Source organism: Micrasema longulum, unplaced genomic scaffold (genome assembly GCF_059751315.1).
Source record: "Micrasema longulum isolate JH-2025_06_02 unplaced genomic scaffold, ASM5975131v1 h1tg000678l, whole genome shotgun sequence".
Classification (NCBI taxonomy): domain Eukaryota; kingdom Metazoa; phylum Arthropoda; class Insecta; order Trichoptera; family Brachycentridae; genus Micrasema; species Micrasema longulum.
Genome location: NW_028277874.1, coordinates 2,083,753 through 2,105,743, shown reverse-complemented (window position 1 = coordinate 2,105,743; position 21,991 = coordinate 2,083,753). Strand labels below are relative to the sequence as shown.

At 33.6% G+C, this 21,991-nt stretch overlaps 2 protein-coding genes across 2 annotated transcripts; one reads left to right on the top strand and one right to left on the bottom strand.

The window, feature by feature from the left end:
* Positions 1-328: 328 nt before the first annotated feature.
* LOC148279732 (SCY1-like protein 2) lies at positions 329-11,234 on the top strand. Its single transcript, XM_088229469.1, has 6 exons — positions 329-938; positions 2,641-3,476; positions 4,987-5,659; positions 6,876-7,095; positions 9,476-9,649; positions 10,456-11,234. Exons 1-6 carry the CDS (start codon positions 812-814, stop codon positions 10,898-10,900), a joined length of 2,475 nt encoding a protein of 824 aa, XP_088085595.1. The 5' UTR covers positions 329-811; the 3' UTR covers positions 10,901-11,234.
* A 5,965-nt stretch (positions 11,235-17,199) lies between these two features.
* LOC148279731 (uncharacterized) lies at positions 17,200-21,868 on the bottom strand. The gene is made up of 3 exons (XM_088229504.1): positions 21,293-21,868; positions 19,071-20,042; positions 17,200-17,580 (listed from the first exon to the last, which is right to left on the bottom strand). Exons 1-3 carry the CDS (start codon positions 21,747-21,749, stop codon positions 17,312-17,314), a joined length of 1,698 nt encoding a protein of 565 aa, XP_088085630.1. The 5' UTR covers positions 21,750-21,868; the 3' UTR covers positions 17,200-17,311.
* Positions 21,869-21,991: the final 123 nt, after the last annotated feature.

The following is a 21,991-nucleotide window of genomic DNA, read 5'->3' as shown; positions in this document are numbered from 1 at the left end:
TCAAAACACAATATATTATTATTACATTTCTATGTATTTTTCAAATTGTAAAATAGCTCTTTTGATAAAAACGCAAGAGGCATTTTGTATAGAAGTATGTAAAAAATAATAATGAAATACAATCAAATTTAATGAAAAAAAATGGAATCAGCGGTTGCAGCCCTCACGAGATACTAGGCAGAAAGCTTCCTTATAAACGGAGGAAATACTTTTTCTTAAAATGTTATTCTATCGGTTATTTCAATAACAACAATTAAATTCTTATCTGAAAAAAATTACTCCGTCTTTTTTCCCAACTGTTCTGGCAATGTTTTTACAATATTTTAGCACACACGACATTTAAAAATAAATTCAATTCGTCACTGAGAAATTACGCGTCACCGACCGCTTGCGATTGACTGTGGAGAGGTTTCGAGCAGTGGATTGTATTCACTCCAACTCATTTGGACGCCTGAATTGCCCTGTTGTGAACTCTATACTTACATGTACAATCCCTGTATGTGCTGTCATATTATTTTATTGCCGAATGTAACGTAAGATGGTAAATTACGATTGGTTTACCATAGGAACAAGTAACTACTTAAATATAATTCGATAATATTACGTTCTGTGTTTTTTAAATTCATATTTTTATTTTCTAAATAAAAGATATAATAATAGGAGTTTTTCGACTAGTATATAAATAATTTTGGGTTAGGTTAGCATGGCAACACAAAACACAACCAATTGTTAAATCCGATGTGTTTTTGATAAAGTGATATTTTTATGCCGTAGTTATTTGTTTGGTTTTTGTTATTAAATTATAGTTAAAATGGACGTAATAAATAAGCTTTACTCTTCTATGTCTAGTACTGTCTCCCAATTATCCAGTGTTTTGCCGGGAAATCCAGTTACTCGAGAGTTTGAGGCGTCATATCACATAGGGAGTGCGGGGCCAGGTATGGAAAATATCTAACTTTTTGTGCAATAAAGTAAATAGGGATTAATTACTAACTTAGAAAGTGTATATTTTTATTCAGAACTACTTCGTAAATCGTATAATTTTCATTATCAGTGGAGCCATTGAAAACAGCTGTTTTGAGACAAGTTCAATGACAAACCTCGGAAATATATCCAATATTATTTATGTTCAAAATATTGCAAGCTACATTGTTTGAGCGTACGGAGGAAGTGGATAGTGAAATTGTGATAAAGTATTGATCAGATAATTATTGAGGTTAGAGGCTGAAGAATAAATATGTCATCCAGGAAAACAATCAATTGAATGTTGACATTTTAAATTACGGTTTTGACTGCGTTGTCCAAATGATGCACAAGTGTTAAAATCTCGTTTGTTTTGGTGTAGTACATGTAAAAATATTGTTGATACATGCACAGGGTATTGCGGTGAAGAGAACATGTTTTAAATGAAAAGATCTCAAGCATAGTATGCAATCGCGCTAACCAATATGCCAGAGACGGGAAATCTCATACTAAAATGTATATTATTAATGTTAGTCGTATAAAACATGATACAACTTGATTCCTATTTTCCAATAGCAAGTTACTCCCAACTCGTTGAAAATAGCCCCCAAAATTGAAATACAGTCGAACTTGCTTATAACAATCATGGAAATCGCGAGATCTCGGATATAATGAGGAAACGTTAGTTGACATTTTAGGTTTTCTCCATACATTTATTCACTTTTATAACGAGCTTCTTCTCGGACATACTGAACAAAAATATTGTCAACAGCTGAGCAAAAACTCTTCAATTATTTAAAAACATCATTTTCGAAATAAGAACCTAAGTAATAAAATCCAAATGGGGGACTAACTTATTATCCATGCCGCTGGGCGTTGGGATCGGTTAACGTTTATGATACTATGTAAGTGTCTAATTGTTTAAATTATTTTAATTAAAGTACCTAATTGGTGTTCTCGCCGACAACATTGACAAAGTATCACACATAGAGTTGAAATTGCGTGAAAAAAGCTTTGTGAACTAAATAAGCTCCGGTTCGGCACCTCATTACAATTTACAACTTCTTTTGTAGTTTATGAATGACATCCTTGTTTCGGGGGTTTTAGAATGTTTTTTTCATTTATGTTCTATGGCCAATGCATAATGAACATTACAAGTGGGTGATCTCAGATAAGTTAAAACCTAACCATTGAATTGTAAACATTACTAATAACAAGCAGAAGTGTTTAGCTTTGCGACAAAGTGGCAATTATTTGTAAAATAGAATGTGGCGTGAAATATGTTGAAGTGTGTAAAAAGTTTTCTCTATCTTTATCACATTGTCAACACCGTAAGAAAATACAAATGTTTATTTATCTGAATTTGAAATTTAGAAACTGGTATGTAACTAATTAACCATTTATTTTAATTTTCAATAGTGACAATTATTGTATACTTTATCGGGACAAAATATGTTTTAATACTTTGTTTGTGTGTATATTTTATTGAATAAAGACTCTATGATGAAATGGCGATTGGATTTAAAAAAACTCTCGCTGGTATAATAAGTAATGCTTATAATGAGCAAATTCAGTCGGTCCCGTCTTCCTCGTAATAAATTAAATCATAAGAACGCAAAAAATGATTTTTTATTAAAAAAAAAAAACAGTAACATGCTTTTTTATTTTGGTTTACAGGACTCCAGTGGAAGATTTACAAGGGTTTCAAAAAATCAACAAAACAAGAAGTGTCTATATTTGTATTCGAGAAGAGAAGTCTAGAAAGATGGAGCAAAGGCGACAGAGATGTAATGTTGGAAACATTGAAGAGAGGAATCACTCAGTTAACCAAGCTCAAACACCCGCAACTTCTGACTCTGCAACACCCCTTGGAAGAAAGCAGAGAAAGCCTCGCGTTCGCGACAGAACCCGTCTTTGGCAGCCTCGCCAACATTCTCGGTAAAACTGATAACATGCCCCAACCGACACCGCCCCAGATTGCGGAATATAAATTCTTAGAAATTGAAATTAAATACGGATTGTTACAACTCATGGAAGGTCTCGCTTTCCTTCACAGTGATGTAAAACTGCTTCACAAGAATGTCTGCCCGGAATCCATCATTGTCAATCAATACGGCGCATGGAAGATCTTCGGGCTTGATTTTTGTGTGTTGAATCAAAATAAATCAAATATATCTCCATTGTGGCCCTTTACCGAGTATTGTCCTGCGATGCACGCTTTTACTCAGCCTAACTTAGACTATATGGCACCGGAATGTGCCATTTCTTCTTCCCACTGCCCCGCCAGTGATATATTTTCCCTAGGTATGGTTATCTACTCTCTCCACTCCCCCAATAAATTGCCTTTAGGATCGCATCAGGATAACTTTGCGAAGTGTAAAAAATTTTTGGCCACTCTGAAACACTTGCCTCCTTCGAAATACACTGTTATTCACGATGATTTAAGGGAATATGTCAAACTAATGTTGAATTCTACACCTGCTTTAAGACCAGATCCACATCAATTCATCAAGGTATATAGCCCTTTGGTATTTATTTCTACTGTGTATATAAATTGTTGTTTTTCTTTTTGGCCTTTTGAATATTTGTGTAAGACAAAATAGATATCGTATGTAGAATTTCCTTATTTTTTTTATTTCTTTTTCTGGACCGAAAATACTTCATCATTATTTATTTATTTATAAACGCCCAGAGGGCTCTTACAATATTTGGTTAAGAAGTACATAAAGTATTATAGTAATTGACACAAATTATAATCACATATATTATTTATTGTTTCAGCATTTACTTTGTGGAAAAACATTTTAAATTTATTTAAAATTAAACACTGTAATTTTTACCACATAAGAGTTTAATATACAGAGTGTTCTTTAAACCCTGTCACATCCGAAACCACGATGATCAGTATGGACAAGAAGACATATTGGCATATTTAAAAAAATATTTAGAAAAAAGAATTTAAAAAAAATAGAAATATAAAGAAAAAACAAATGGTTGCTTACTTCTGCAGGAGAGAAGTGAGGGGAGCGCGGCGGTACGGTTGTCGGCATATCAGACTCCCCCCTCGTTTCTTTCAAACATTTGCTTTATTTGATGTTACATTTTTAAAAATTTTATTTGTTCCAAAAAATAATTTTAATGTGCCAATATGTCTTCTTGCTCATACTGATCACCGGGGTTTTGGATGTGACAGGGTTTGATGAACACCCTGTATAATTACACTACTAGTTTCAAGTATTCTGAATTACCCATCATCAGGTGTAAATGTAACTGTATAAATATCAAACAGGTATATTTAATGTTTGTTTCACAAGTCTTTAAAATCTAGCAAAAGATTCATATTAATAAGCTGATATTTAGAATTGAAATGTTATTACAACAAAATAAATGAAATATTTGCAATATTTGGATACTTTTAATTAGTTTGCAAATGTCATGTTAAACACTGAACTAAATAACAAAAGACTAATTATCTTAATTTATAGTCTAGATGTCTTGCCTATCTCTTTCTTACATATAGCCGGCGCGTATAACAATAAAGAATGCTGTCCTATTTGCACTGCTATGTCTTCATTTTTATTTTAAAGAAAAATAGCCCTTATGAAAAAGTGTTGAAAGACTGCATTGTACATTTACAATCTGCAAAAAAAACAGTTATTGAAATAGCAATTTTGCTAAAGAAATTTATGATATGAGGGTTTTAAGATGTAAAAAAAATATTTTTTTCGTCGCGAAAACAATCATAAATAATCAGCTAGATACATGTATGGCCGCTAAGGCCACTCCTCTATAGAGAATATATTTTTTAATAAAGTATGTTTATCCTTTGAATTTTTTTTCTATAATTTTATTTATATGTGTAATGTAAAACATTGCTATTGATGACAAAAAATATGTTAAGCTGCTAGTAATTGCTTATATGGAAGATTCGCCCCTGCAACACACTACCATATTCCTTCCTTGCGCCTTAAACTAATGATTATTAATTATTGACACTGAAATTCTATTTTGTTTTGATTATAGATTCCATACTTTGATGATGTCGGTGTGAAGACTTTAAATTACCTGGACTCATTATTTCAATGGGACAATCTTCAAAAATCTCAGTTCTTCAAAGGCCTACCACAAATAATTCAGAAATTACCACATAGAGTAAACATTCACCGTATTTTACCATGTCTCGCAAAGGAATTTGTCAATGTACCCATGTTACCGTTTGTCCTTCCAAATGTGCTTTTGATCGCTGAAAAAGCCACAAAAGAGGAGTTTATTAAATACATCCTTCCACCTTTGAAGCCGGTTATGACGATACAAGAACCTATTCAGATTCTACTGATATTTATGCAGAAGATGGAGTTGCTACTGAAGTTTACTCCGCCTGATGAAATCAAGTCTGACGTGCTTCCGATGTTGTATAGAGCGCTGGAATCGGACGCACAGCAAATTCAAGAATTGTGTTTGTCCGTCATTCCGACGTTTGCATCTCTTATCGATTTCCCAGCTATGAAGAATGCTCTTCTTCCCAGAATCAAGAAGCTGTGTATATCGACTAATTACTTGTCGGTGAGAGTGAACTGTTTGCTTTGTATTGGAAAGTTATTAGAACATCTGGACAAGTGGCTCGTCTTGGATGAAGTCTTACCATTGTTACCGGCTATTCCCTCTAGAGAACCAGCAGTACTAATGGGAATCTTGGGTAATATTATTTTTCTAATTGTAACTCTAAACATCATTATTGTCTGTATTTTATTCGGTTACTACTTCATTAAGATTTGTAATGACTCTGTTTTAAATTGTTTATAAAAAAGGCTTTTCATCTACACGAAAAAAAATAGGGGCCTCTGTGGTGTAGTGGTCAAGACGCTTGACTCACGCACGGAAGGTTCCGGGTTCGATTCCCGGTGAGAACACAAAAATTGAAATGTGATTTTTCTCAAGTCTGGGTGTTCTGTGATGTAATTCACTACTCTAATTGGGCCTACTGGCCTGTTGTGGTGCAAAAAAAAAAAGATTTGTAACTGTGCAAACTATGCTAGATTTCTACAAAGTACCTAGTTCTTAGATATTTATTATATTTTGTGTTTTGATATTTGCATATTTAGTTCAACAAAGTTCACCATATAATTTTAAAGATAATTGTTACTAACCTCTGTTTGAAAGATGATTCATATAATCATCTTGCCTGCATATGATAAATGAAGTATATTTGTTTTCTAAATAATATGAATTTATTACTCGACAACATCCTCGCGTTACGGTGCTGTGTAGTTGAAAAAATGGTATATTCATAGGCAATTGCTTCAATTATTTATAGTTGAAATTAAAAGTGACATTTTAAATATAATTGCTAAAAACACGTAAAAACCATTTGCTCATGCTCGTAGCACGAGCGAGAGGACCACCTCTTACAAAGTTCGGATAGCTACTGGAGCTACTACTGGCGTCTGGCAAAAGTTCTGGCAACTTTACTGTTCGCGCATGTGACACGCGAAATTTTCTCTCACTCCCGAATATAGGTACCTGTTGTATCAAAAATGAGATGTAAAGAGTGAGTGAGAAAATTGTATATTCAGTACTGTTTTACTTCGCTTTTTAAAGCGCCCTTGAGGTGATTTTTCACAAAAATGGTGCTATGTAAATCAAATAAATATTATTATTGGTAAACTTTCGATTGTATACTTGATTTATCTCTGATTTCCTATAAAATTATTTTTCTGTGCCCAATAAGTAATAATTATTTAATAAAACATATTTTAACTTATCCCTAAATGTATAATGGAGAAATGCCGAAAGTTTAAACGCAGTATTAATTATATTTATAGAGATATTTAAGTTATTGAATGCAATGTGTACCAGCTATAAATCGCCAGAAAGGAAGGGTTAGCTTAGTAATTTTATGATTTTTATTTTAGGAGTTTATAAGCTGGCGATGAGTCACAAAAAGCTCGGTATAACCAAAGAAGTAATGGCAACCAAAGTGTTACCTTTCCTGATGCCCCTTTGTATAGAAAATGGACTGACCCTCAACCAATTCAACTCCCTCATTAGTCTAGTAAAAGACATGGTAAACAGAGTTGAGACAGAGCACAGAACCAAATTAGAGCAGCTCAATTCAATTCAAAATGAATCCAAGTGAGTAAAAATAGAATTTTTTTACCGATCATTAAAATTATATATTATGTTCCTAGCCATATTTAAAACGGGGGCTGCTATTTCAAATGCTCTTTCAGCCTTAGAAAAAGCTTTTTATAGTTAGCTTTTGTATTTACACACATACTGGCGGCCTTCGTGGTGTAGTGGTTAAGACACTTGACTCATGCACGGTAGGTTCCGGGTTCAATGGCCGGTGAGAACACAAAAAAGAATAATGTGATTTTTCTCAAGCCTGGGCATTCTGTGCTGTAATTCAACACTGTAATTAGGCCTCCTGGCCTATTGTGATGAAAAAAATAATGTATGTATAAATATGCGCTATAAAAGTGTTTTCTACGGCCGCGAGAGTGTTCGGAATAGCAGCGCAGGGGGCGATTACAAATGCTATCTTCATCAGTACGTGTTGCTAATGCTTAACTTTTCTACTATAGCTTTCTACCTTGGTATTATAAATCCGACTCTGCCGACATGTCGTTATGTGTTTTCAGGAAAATAGTGCTCTATTAATGAAGCCAAAGATTTTTAAAGATTTGTTTAACCCTTCTCTTACTGTGCTAAAAACTTCCCCACGTTACGGTGCTGTGTAATGACTTCTTCTTCTAGTGCCTTGCCGGGTCCCCTCGACGTAGGCGATCACTACAGCGAAAGCATATGTATCTGTCCTGCGCTAATTTTACATTTCGCAGCCAGGACGATTGCTTATTGATGTACTTGCCGTAGTGATTCCTGGGAAAAAATGACCAGAGTGGTTTCCCGTTGCCTTCTCTGGTGGATTTTCTGTCAGGGTTACCTTCCCTTAGCTGGTTGGTTTTGGTTTTGAGGCGCCAAAAACTCGCCTTTCATCCTTTCGTTATCTGCTGTGATCACACCGTTATGAGTGTGATCCCATTGCACAGGGTTCGCGACGTGGACGTTAACGAGTTGGACTAGTCAGTAGTGTTGCCGGTGGAATGCAACTGGGCGTTCACAGCATTTTATAGAATCACATCCTCCAGCAAGATGTGACTCACTGCGACCCTACTGACAGTTCGAACCTCAATGACTACACATGCAAAAAATTAGGGTTTTTAAATAAAATATTCATAGTCAATTGCTTAAATTTTCTAAAGTTGAAGTCAAAAGTGATAATATTTTAAATCTAATTACTGAAAACATTTAAAAAAAACCATTAGCTCTAGCTTGCAGTCGCAGCGCGGGCGAAAAAACCGCACCTAGCGAAATCCGGAGAGTTACTAACTTGTACTTGTACTAACTGGACTGGCGCCTGTCAGAATTACTGGCAAATTTGATGTTCGCGCGTGTGACGTGTGAAATTGTCTCTCTCGCTCCCGAATATACCTGTAGTATCAATAGTGAGACAAGAGTGTGTGAGAGAATTATACAATCGGTTCTCTTTTACTTAATACTACTCAATGTGCGCCACATTGGTAAACTTTCTTTTGTATTGGTTATTTATCTTCAATTTGTGAGGAGAGTTAAACTAACGTCTATCAAAATTCGTAGTGGTGTAACAATGGAAGACCTAGTAGTAACCGGACAAAAAGGAACATTTGCATTAATGATATGTATTTAATAAATTATCACTAAGTTAACAAAAACCAAGTTTCCTCTTTTGTTGCGTAAAAAAGTTTTTTTATTAAAATAGTTTTTTTTGTACTTAAAGCAGCTATTTTTAAATCTGTCTTTATTTTGTTGTGTTTAGCACATATCTATATACATAATTCTCCCAATAGATTTCTGGTACAGTATTTATTGAATTTAATTGCATATTGCCAGTATACTGATGAAAACCCTCTAAATGCATTATCGCTATACTGAGAAAAATCAATTTGAATGTTTGGCTCTACAAAAGTCTTTTCCGATCTTCCCTTTTCATATTTTGGACATGATACTTAATTATTAAACTATTGTAGTTCCTTTAAATTGTTTCAATAGATGAGATTTAAAAAAAAAATATATCAGGTGAATGGAATTGGTTTAAACCAGAAAACATTTTTTAAAAAAGCACTTTTAGTTAGTTTTTATGCATGCTAACTTTGAAACTAAACCTCAGAAGATTTAGTGGGTTTTGTCAGTTAAAAAAAAAAACATTTAACTGCACTTTTAACTTGTTTTCTCAAATTTTGTCATTTAGAGGGTTTTTATCAAGAATACCAACAGTATATTTTGGTAAACAATATTTTTAGTATGCCCAAATGTTTGCAGACAGGGCTGGATTTCACTCCCTAGAGAGTTATTAAGAATGTAATGCCAATGACACATCATAAACCCTGTAAATGCCTAGACTTTCATATTCCCTTCTCAAAAATGTTTTTCCCTCCGTTGCAATAAATCTAATATATTTTATTCTTAATTTTAGAGCATTTGAAGCAAATTTAGCTGCAACGACAGGTCCTCTAGTACCCAACCAAACGGAAGATATGTTTTCGGGATTATCTCTGAACAATGCCAGTAACCAAGCGAAGAAACCCTGTGATAATGTATTCTCCAGTTCCAATGGAATTCAATCCTTGTCGATTCAAGAAAAACAAAGGTTAGTACACAGTATAGTTATACTTATTGAGGTGACACAATTTTTCAGCCCCTTCCCTTGCTGTGCCAAAAACATCCTCGCGTTCCGGTGCTGTGTAGTCATTACATACGTAAAATTGAGAGATTTTAAATAGGAAAAATGGAATACAGTGAAACCTCTATTTATCGTTTTTAAAGGGATTTATTGAAATAAACTATGTGTACTGTACAAGTAACAGTTTGGACTGTATTCCACAATCCTGTAGCAAGGAGTAGGTGTTGGCCGTGTCTCGCTGCCGTCGTCGCTCTCGGGGTCGTAAATCCCGAAAGTTATGAAGTCTCGAAATCCCTCTCAAGTCCGGTGTCACTGCGTAGGTCGGTGGAAGATACTGGTTCGTAGTCCTGGGGTGAAGCGATGGTCAATCCAAGGTGTAGATCCAGTAGTAGAGCGAGAGGTCACATAATAAGACACATAATTCAAATACATTTTTATTATAAAACTTGATAAAATATATAATTTACACCAGTTATTATTATATACATTCAAACAAAACTTATATTCATATAATTGTTATTACCTTATACTTAAATGATTTTAATTTAAACTCTTTTATTTCCATAATTATATAAAATCATGATTTACAACCCCTGCTTGCACTTGTATATAACATAGAAATTTGTTTAGTCTCACACCAGTCTGACGATGTCGGTCACGACGAAACCTGGTCACTGGTAAAAATTTATAAATAAAAGTGGAATAATACTATATATGTATTTTTATTATTATAATTATTAGTTTATCGTTTCAACTAAATTTGAATATTGCAGGATTGCCCAGCAACAGGAAACAATGCAGAGATACAACAAGCAACAATCTGCCGGGCCGCTCCAAGCTCGAACGCCTCAACTCGCAGACTCCCTCATGCAGTCGAATATCAACCAAATGATGGCGCCGCAAGGGTCATTTTCCATGCTCTCTTCTCCAAGTCCGGTTCAGAGTGTAACATCGCTAAAGGACTGGTCAAATACCAGCCAAAACCAATGGAGCTCTTCTGTATCGAGCAACTCGATTATAAGTCCAAATATCCTGGGATTTGGGAACGAATCTCAGAACAAACAGCCTCTTCTTAACCAAACAAAGAGTTGGAATACTTTTGACTCTCTGATGACGTCTCCACCCGGTTTTCAGAACAAATCACCCACCCAGCAACCGTTACTTCCGAGTAGCAACACTTCTAACCCAAATAATGACATAATGGATTTGCTCGGATAATTTGCCGTCTTCATTCGAGTGTCTATTTTTTTATAAGGAGATAATTCTCAAAAGTATTAATGAGAGTTTTAATTGTGATAAAATCATTTACATCTATCGTGTATATACAATTGGGTTATCTTTCTAATTTAAAATATGGAGTTGCTATTTTAAAATGAAATTATATTATGTATTTTACTAAGTGACATAAGTTTTTTTTATGAGAATTGGACTGTAATAAATAATACAGTATATTTATGCCTTGTATGTAAATTGGAATGAATTTATTAAGTTTTTTCTCTACAAATTGTCAGTACAATAAGTTTTAGTAAATATGAAAATTACACTTTAAAAATGTTTTTGTGCACTTAAAAACATTCAATTGCGTATCTTGAATTCATTCAAATTAATGAATCTATATACAAAAGAACACCCCTTTTTACATATTAAGAATCAAAGTTATTATTAACAGCATATTCTTCATCGCAAGCCCGGAATCCATTTAATGCAGTTTCCATACTCACTGCATGATGATATGCGATATTAGCTTGCTTAATTACGTTTCCGGGATGTGAACACATCCATGTTCCACAGGCAGCATTCAGATGGTTCTTCAGTGACTTGAAAAAGGCTGCAATTTATGAGTAGTGCGGGCGGCCAAAGAAAGCATTCCTATTCCATATTCGGGTGCAAGCGTGATGGTGTCTATATTGTTGGCGTGTGTGTGTGTGGTATGACCATCAAGTAAGAGCAAAATCCTTTTCTTTTCATTTTCGATAAATCTATTACATTTTATGAAATGTCACAGCCATGTACCGAAAAGTTCTGAATTTATCCAACCAGAGTCTGTACTTCTACAAAGCGTTGGGTGGTCCACCTCTGTCGTGATTCATACAGGTACGGTAAATGAGCATTTATGCGATGAACTCTCCAGCTGCAGTCATGCAGCAAACGCATGTTATATTTAGGTCTCGTTCGCCACTGTGTATACTTGTGTTTTGGGCGGTGTTCAACTCAAACCCGTAAAGCATCAAAAAGATCTTGGCATAACCATATCAATGGATTTAAAATGGGAAGCTCACATCACATCTATTGCCAAGAAAGCTAAGTCAATAATTCATTTGATTAAAAAGGCTCTCATAATAATAAATACTACTCCAGAGGTATTTCTTAAAATATACAAGACCTATAAAAGACCTTTATTGGAGTACGGATATCAAGTATGGAGTCCCTACTTTATTAAAGACATCGAGCTATTAGAAAATGTCCAAAGATGAGCTACAAAAATCCCCAAATTACTCAAAAGGATGCCTTACTACGGTAGATTAAAAGCACTAGGACTTATATCATTGGAAGAACGGCGGAAGAGAGAGGACTTGATAGAAACTTATAAGATACTCAATAATTACTATGACTGCCCCCTGCATGCAATGTATCAATTAAATCCCAACACAAATTTACGGGGTCATAACTGGAAGCTCTATCGTCTCCATTTCCACCTCAATCCCAAGATAAATTTCATTTCCAGCAGGGTAGTTTCAGATTGAAATAAATTGCCAAGTCTAATTGTCCATTTCATTTCAGTCAACCAGTTAAAAAACCGTTTGAATGCTTTTTTGAAGGAAAAAGAATATAGGCGCATCAGCAAAGGCTGCCTGCCTATAATAATAATAATATCTAGCTTTGAGCGAAGCCGAACTTGTCAAGTAAATTTTCATATTTTGAGAAGAAATCTATGATGTGTTCCCGTTTAAAGCCTCTGCATCGAGCCATCGATGTAGGCTCCAGTGTTCTCAAAGAAATCTCTGGATGGTCCGTCATGAATTTGTAGTACCATTCAAAATCAGCCAACTTTGTTTCCTTACAGAAGCGATGATCCAGGCCATACTTTTCCACTAGTTGGAACGCCAAACTATGCAGGTCAATTATAGTTAAATTAAAGAAATATGACTCGTAATATACGTTCAACTAGTTTTTCTTCCATTTGACCCATCAAATCTTTCAATCTTTTTGCTTTTTCTTTTAGTGTTCAATTCTTTAAGGTGACACTTGAAAGTAACTTTCGGTTTATAAAAATTGTGACAAATCTCATTAAACCCCTGGGAATTCTTGAATTTACTTAATGCAAGCTTCCTCCAAGTCTTCTTTCTTCCACTTGCAATTTTTCTTTGCACTCATTTTCCTGCTGACAATGAATGCATGCCTTTATCAATGATGTGCATTATATTATTATGTATACAAGAAAAAAATACTTTGTAAATACTGCACACGCCTTTTACGGTTTCCGGATACGCGCTTTGCATCGGTGTTTATTTATTGACAACGCCACATTACCATGAGTCATGCTGAGACAAAAACATGCCTGAATGAACAACTTCCAAAGGCGTATACTTCAGTATACATGAAAACTATACATACTAACCTATTAGCTTACAAAATCAACAAAGATATTAGTAAAAATGTCGCAAAAAACATACCTTTCATTCACTAACATGTGTGATGGCGGACTGCTAGTAAGTTTTTCACGTTGCATGTTTTACAAGATTTGTCAGTGATACGAATTACGGGCATTTCCTCTACGTACATATTTATCCTAATCACGCGATGAAACATTACATTGTTTTTAGGTTTTTGAAAATAATAAAAAAAATAATTAAAAGTTCGCGGTGTTATAATACAAGTGAAGTTATGTTATTGTACTTATGATAACATTTTTTTCTCATAGTAAGCGTCCATTTAATTGTTGTATAAGACCAAGTCTGTAGCTATTAAAAGTTTAATATTATGAGAGATAATATCACTATTATTATAATAAATTTATGTATTGTACTATATACTTAAAATTGTGTTGCCATTCCAAATTATTTTTAAATGTTATATAATTTATTAACTTTAGGACACGTAACCAAACATGTAAGTGATAAAAGATCTTGTGTATTTTTAAACATAAAACGTTTAAACAAATTTTGTCTTTTAATTACATATTATACATTGAAAAAATTGATGTCTTAAAGCTGTTTTGAAAAAATTGTACTAAATATCAGAGTTCAACTATTCCAGGGCTGCTAATAGTATTTCCTGAAACTGTTCAAACCATCTTCAGGTGCTTTTCTTTTGTTTTCCTGACATATCCTTTCGTTTTTCTCCTAGTGTGTTACTTTGGGAAAAACTTTAACTGGATGTATGTACTACTTTTTATCCTTATTTAATTATGTGTGTGCAGTGTCCACAAATCAATGGCACACACGCCCAAACTATTTTACCAGAAATCTAGAGCATCGACCGAAGAAAGCAACTTGGCATTTTCTGTTTAACACCATACATTATACTATGCAAGGCCAACTTATTGTACACAGGACGTTAACTTTTAGTGATGAAATCGGATGACAATCCACTAAAACATAATCTGAAGTTCGTTGACTTCATTTCCGCCATAGATCAAAAGAACATGACCTATAAAAGGATCACAGGGCTTGGTAACATAGTTCAGTGCAGTATTCACCTAGTCGCATCACCCAGTTCGATTCAGTTATTCAACATGATTATTTATTTAACACTTTATATACAAATACAATTTATATACATATAAGAGCAGGCATATTGCCTTAAGGCAATTTCCTCCTATCTACCCAAACCGTTCAGTTTGAGAAAATTACAAGTACATGGACATATTGAATCTTACAATTTTATACAAAAATTAATACTATACTATGAAGAGAGGAGAGGGGATGGGAAGGAAAGAAGAAGGATAAAGGAAAAATTCAAATATTTAGATAGTGACATTTCAATCTTGACCTAAATGTAAATAAAGAAGCGTCTCTAACATTAGTAGGTAGATTATTCCACAATCGAACAGCCACTACTATGAAAGAGGAGGCAAGAAAATTAGAGCGATGGAAGGGTATTAAAAGGGTTCTCTGTTACATATATGCATCGAACATCAACATCGTTTCTTCTTTCTTCTGAGCTCCAGTAGGAGATTCTGAAGAGAACACACATATATATATATATACTAGAGCTCAGAAGAAAGAAGAAACGATGTTGATGTTCGATGCATATATGTAACAGAGAACCCTTTTAATACCCTTCCATCGCTCTAATTTTCTTGCCTCCTCTTTCATAGTAGTGGCTGTTCTGTATATATATATATAGTTGGATAATTTACATAGCGCCATTTTTGTGAAAATCACCACAAGGGCGCACATAAATAGGATGAGCAGCGATAGACTGGTGTCCATAGCTGCCAAAGAATTGCCCTCCGGATGGCGCGGGCGCCCACCTGGAAGACCTCTTAAGCGATGGAAGGATAGTTGGGCCTTCTGGGAGACTGAGTAGTCTAAGTAGATCTAACAGATCTACAAGAAGACAAAGAAGAAGAAAAATTTTCTTCCTCTACTTTGATTCACCAATTACAGCGCATCACCATATTTTTTTAGATGAAGGAATCCTGATCATAGCCTCTCTTTCCCAACACTACTTGTATATTTATTAAAAAGTATACATGATTTGGTTATAATGTATTCCTCACCGAGTCCCGTGCCAAGGAAAACATTGTACAAGTTTTTTCTGGCAAACAATAGATTTTTAACTAAATGCACAAATAATATTTGGCACAGTTGCGCTGTTGCCAAAAGACAAATTAATATTGTTACAACTTATATTAACTGGGTTACCGTAATTTCTTGCATGTTAAAAATCTTTTTATTTCCCGCTTGTAATTGAAATATTTTGTTGAATCCATTTGTATTGTGGAAGAGTATATGTTTGACCTTTAGCCATACGTTGCATTCATTTTTGGTACCAATTTTGTTACTCAAATAAGTTGTTTTCATAAGTCAGGAATAATGTTAAAAATATAATATGTATTAAGCGCGGATTTTTACGATTCTAATGATATAACTATCAATGCATTCAAACCGAGTTTTCATTAATAATTTTCAGATATAAGATCAAAAATAAGCCCATACAAAACGGCTTACAGTTGGCTTCATGTCACACGTTATGACCACCGACTGCACTTCTTTCTAATAAGTATACTGTACAAGTTTGGCGCCAAAATGTCGTATTTACCATATGTCCCACGGGTCGCAAAACATCTCATTTTCGGGTAATTCAAAATATGCATATTTTAAACCTTTCTTCTTTTACCAGGTAGCAATTCAACAACGTTTTATTATGTCCAAATGCTTGCAGACTGGCTGGATTTCCTCCCTAGGGAGTTGTTCATATTAAAATTTATTTCAACAGAGAAGGAAAACATTTTTGAGAAGAGAATATGGAAGTCTAGGCATTTACAGGGCTGTTAATAGTTTACTGTTAATCTAAATGACTCCCGAGGGGGTGAAATCCAGTCTTTTGTCTACGAACATTTGGAAAAACTCAAATATTGTAATGAAACCAACTGGTCCAAGAAGAAGTTTATAAATTGAAAATTTGTTTTCAGGCGTTGCCTAGTATGTGAAATAATTCAGTCAGATAATTCTCTTCACAAAAATAAAGGTTTCAGCTCTTTAACTTCACTAAAATCAACAATTGGAAGAATTGAAGAAATATGGATGTTCGAACATAGGCAAATGGTGAATGTTACACAGTGTGTAAAGTGGCCACTTAAACCAGCCAATGACAGGTCATAAGCCCTGTAAATGCCTAGACTTCCATATTTCCTTCTCAAAAATGTTTTCCCTTTCTGTTGAAATAAATTTAAATATGAACAACTCCCTAGGGAGAAAATCTAGCCAGTCTGCAAGCATTTCGACATAAGCAAACATTGTTCAATTATGAAATCATTAAACAGACATATATTTATTTGATTTAAATTACTTATTGACAATTCTCATCAGTCTGAAGATGCTTATTAGAGGGTGAAAGCACTAAATGGTCGAAAAAATAAGTGGAAGTGTACCTAGTATTTTTAATTTATAACTTATATGTAAATTACAGTTGTTACATTGATGCATATATTTATTTGAGAATTATCATAATAACGTGCGGCGTTTGCTTTCCGAGTAACTTGACCATTTTTTATTGATTTTGGATTTAGTTTACTGTTAATTACTATTATGTTTAAGAATGTATTATCTTACTTGTGAAAACCTGTAATTCGCTCATAATTTGTTTTATTTTTTATAAATAATAATTTTAGCTGTTGGTTATCTGAATAAATAATAAAATAAAAAATATGTAAGTGGTATTAGATTTTAGATTACAATTAATTTTTTTTTCTCTCATTAATTATAAACTTGTAATTTGTAGATGTCTGACTGGACAACCAAATGTAAAATAAAACACAAGTAGTATTTTATATCATATGTATATATGTATTTAAAATATAGATTCATAATAGTAAACACGTAAACACTTGTCAAAACAACACCAAATATTTTATCAGTATGCTTACATATATAATTTTATATAATTATGTATCTAGCCTAGTTATAAAAATTGAGTGGTAGCAACTGATACAAAGTGCAAGCACCCAGCTACTATGAAACATGTTTCGTAAGTATAGTTATGGATTAGAAAAATAAATAGAATTAGGAGTGCGGATATGCAGTTTGATGCAATTGATATTACAGATGCGTCGAAGTCCAGTGTCAGATGGTTGTAGATGGGTTTGTGAGCTATGTAGATGCAGTTGGTGGAGTAAATTGCCAACACTCCGAGAAAAACTCTCCAACTTTGCGTGCCTACCTTACAGAGCGCTGAAAAAAGTTTTTGTAAATTAATAATTTGTAACAAAATTAATATGCTCTTTTTTCAATGGAAATTTGCTAACCCGAAATATTGATAAAGGCTGATTTTCCTTTATTCATAGAAAATCACATTTTATTTCAAAAGTTTGAATAGTTTATTAAAATGGGTATAAAGAAAAGGATACAGGAAGTATAAATAAAATAATTATAAAGATAAAGTTGTAAAGAAGAAAATAAATATGCATAAAATGAAAAATAAAACCATTAGAAACAAATTGAGTTGACCAGACTAATATTTACATTAAAAAGATTTAAAGAAAAGATGGTTATAATTACTAACAATAATAACACACTAGCAGCTATTAAGCTGATGCGTGTATATCAAGTGTACATGGTTATTAAACATTATAAATTGATGTGTGCGTCTAAGCGGGTTTTGAAAACATTAACTAAACTAGCAGCACCAATCACTTTCTCTGGAAGGCCATTCCATTTCTCCTCAACTCGGTTTGTCAGGAAGTTCTTCCTGGGGTTGGATGAGAAGGAAGAAGTGTTTAATTTCAATGAATGACCTCTAAGATAGCGGTTTTCATTCATAGTGAACATTGATTTCAACTTGGGTACATTATATTGCTCAGTCAAGATTTTGAACGTTTCAATCAAGTCAACACCCTGCCTCAGCTTTTCAGTGAACTTAACCCAAGCTCCCTTAAGCGGTCCTCGTATGATTTATTTCTTAGAGAAACTACCATTTTATTTGCTCTTCTCTGGACTTTCTCCAACAACTCTGTCTTTTTTAAAATAGGGACTCCAAATTTGGTAGGCATACTCCAGGAGTGGATGAACATATGTTTTATAAATTTTGAGGAACAAATCTTGGGTGATGTGAGCTAATGTTTTCCTTATTAAGTATAAGAGGAAATTGGTGCATTTGACAATTATGACAATATGTGATTCCCATTTAAGATCACAAGTAATCACAACTTGGAGATCTTTTTGTGACATCATCGCATACCAAGTATGAACATCATAATAATCATTTCTCTATCCGCACCCAGTGGTGCATAGGGCACGGCATTGGTGACAGATGTTATTATACATAAATAAAATTAATATATTAATAATGATTTCTTTTATGTACATTAATTACAAACAAAAAATAATGATAAGAAGAAATAAGAAAAGAAAATGATTTAAAATATTTTTAATCGAAGAAGTACATTACCCATTTATTAGTCCTGTCAGAAGAATTAAAAATTGATTTAAAAATATGTACCTACATAATGAGCAAATTAATGATTATTTTATATTTTTTACATTATTTTCAAATGGCATACTTCTAATTTTTACTGGGAATTGAACCCGCAATTTAAATTTTAGCATTAATTTGTTTAAAATAAACTTATTTATTTATTTTTAATGTTTCTGTTTACTTTTGTACATTCCTTATTATGTATGTAATAAACCTAAAAAGAGTAATGTAAAAAATATATATTTACCTATGAAGGATATCATTGCAATTACGTTGAATATTCTTATGTAGAACCTCTCGCTTATCAGGGTTGTGAAAAATACAGATACGATGGTCAGACATGTTGATCCAATGTACAGTACAACAACAACTTGGATTACCGTTGTGAGGTCCATGTTTGGGACCTGTTGCGACAAAAATGGAGGGAACAGCACTCCGAAAACAAGGAAAGAAAATTTCAAAGTCAAAAGAATGTGCGTAAAAGCGTAAAACTTGGGATCTTTCAATACAGAAAGAAAGATTATGAAGTTTTTTTTTGTATTTGCCGTTCTTCTCGCTGTTCCTGTTGAAATTGCGCTAGGAGGTTCGTAAATGAACGAATTGTCGCCTCCTGCATCGGCAGCGATGGTTGTTTCTCTGTACAGATCTTGCGGTTCAGTAAATCTGTCTATCCTGTCCCATTCGCTTACAAAATTTGATCCAAATGGGTTATTTGTCGTTTCATATCTCACGAGCACTGGTGAGTGAGTTGCCATAACTTCTCGCGTTGTATTTGCATTATTAAAAGTGCCAATTACGGTTTCGTCTTGGTCATCGTCGACTTGATCGACATTTGTTTCCTGTTCTTTATTGTTGTTCGTTATGTCTTCCGATTGATTCCTTTCTAAATTTGCTTCGACCTGCGAAGGGTATATCTCTTCATCTTCATCTTCCAAAGCGTCTTTAAGTATTTTGTAATTTTGTTGTAGGGCATTCGCGACATAAACTGGGCGGCTAAACAGCATGAGAATGAAGCATTGCTGTATCACGAGACCAGCGTAGATTATCAGGGTCAAACTGGCTCCAAAGTGAGAGCATAAAATACCGACTATTAGTGGAATGAGAACATTTCCAAATACAATACTCGTTTTGTGTATTTTTTGCACAATCTCAATCTTTTTTCGAAAATAGTGTTTGAGAAGAATTTCTGTTTGCTGTGTTGTTAGTGAGGCCCCAGTACCTAGAATGTATGAAAATCATAAAAACTTTAAGAACAAAAGATTAAGGAGGTACTTTTTATGAGTTTTTTTTTTTAATAAATGGCTGTCAATTTCATGATTTGTATTATGTCTTAGGCATGAGCAATCATGATGACTTATGTTCAATATTTTTGTTTCTATCCTATTTGACTTAATTCGTTTATTTCTGTTCAAAAATTGATTGTAAAACAACAAAGCATATGATGTTCTTCAACTTTACATACATCTAATAGCAGTTTAATTTTTTTTTGACACTCATGTCATAACTTTATAAGTACAAAAGTGTATATGAGGGTATTGGAAGCAAACTTAGAAATCTCCATTGAAGGAGTTACTGAGATATTTGCGAAAAACTTTAAAAAAAGAATTGTGAGATTTTTAATATTATGCTTCACCAACTCAATGGAGAATGCTAAGTTTGCGGTGTCAAGTAGTATAATTGAAATCAGTTTTTGCAAGATTTAGAGACGGTTTTGAATTCCGCCATTATTTAGGTAGGTAGGTTTTTATGTATAGTTTATTTTGGCATCAATAACTAATTCTCCGTTTTTGGTGGAGATTTCAAAGTTTGCTTCTAATATCCTAGTATATTTGATACTTGGGTTAGTTAAATATATTTCATTGTTCTCAAACCTGGAATATAAAGTCTTTGTAAAATCTTTACAAGATCAAATATAAAATAAGTCACATTTTTTGCACATCCGTCATTGATCTACGATCACGACGAATTGGATCCACGACCTAGCGGTTATTACAAAGACACAAAACATACATTTCAACTACATACAATTTGAATGAATAAAAAACAAAGTTGATTATTTCTCAGTATTTTTTTTCGAATATGGGTATTTTACTACATACCTTATTGAAAATTGTAGAAAATGTTAAATTAAAAAAATATTTTTTTTAATCTAAATTTAAAAAATTGATAAAATGATTATTTCATTGTACTCTTTACTTATTGTAGGTAACACACTAAAATACTGCAGTTATCATAAACATTAATTTATTCTCACCCAATGATCCATAGAACATTGCATTGGTACTACTATTATTACACCGTATCTAAAAAAATTGTAATATAAAGGCAAGATAATCAGACTATTAAATATCGCAATATAACTCTACCTTTTAAAATCAGTATTGTATGTTTTCCTGCCGAGGATCGAATCAATGACCTGCGAGGCAGGAAAATGTGCAGACACACAAAAACATGAGACAAAAACATTACCTATCAAAATTCCAGAGAAGATATTGATAATTGTATCATTTTCTTGGGATTCTGCTGAAAAATTGGACAGCATTATTCCTGCCCCTATTAACATCACTCCCGATATAGAAACCACTCGTGGTCTACTCGATATCAGCACTATTGTCCGACTCCATGGTTCAAGCAGTAACCAAAACACTGTCATCAATATTGGAACGAGAACTATATTCTTATCCCATATTTTGAACACTTGATTTTCTTCATAATCCTCAAGTAAATTCAGGTAAAGGATGACAACTCCGTACGCAGAGAGAATGCTAGGAATAGTTGTTTGGACAACTAAAGCCCCGAAGACAATCATCCACCCGTATCCGCCATCCGGAGGAGTTGGTCCAAGTTCCGGTTGTGAAGAAACAACATTGTCAATATTCAAGCGGTTTTCTCTCACTGGGTTTCCATTTATTGCTGGCTGGGCCATTTCACTGTGCCTACACTAAACTTATTTGTTGTGTTATTAGTAATTGTAATTTTAGGGTGTGCATTATCTCATTTGTTCAGAATATTTAGTAATATTATCTTATCTGATTGCCTTATCTTAATACTACAAAATAACTTTTAAATTAATCCCGCCTTTATCAGCAAAACAAGGCTTATTTTCAGTGTTGCCAGGTAAACAAATAATGTTATCTCTTTACTCAACTAGGTACTTACCGAAGATTT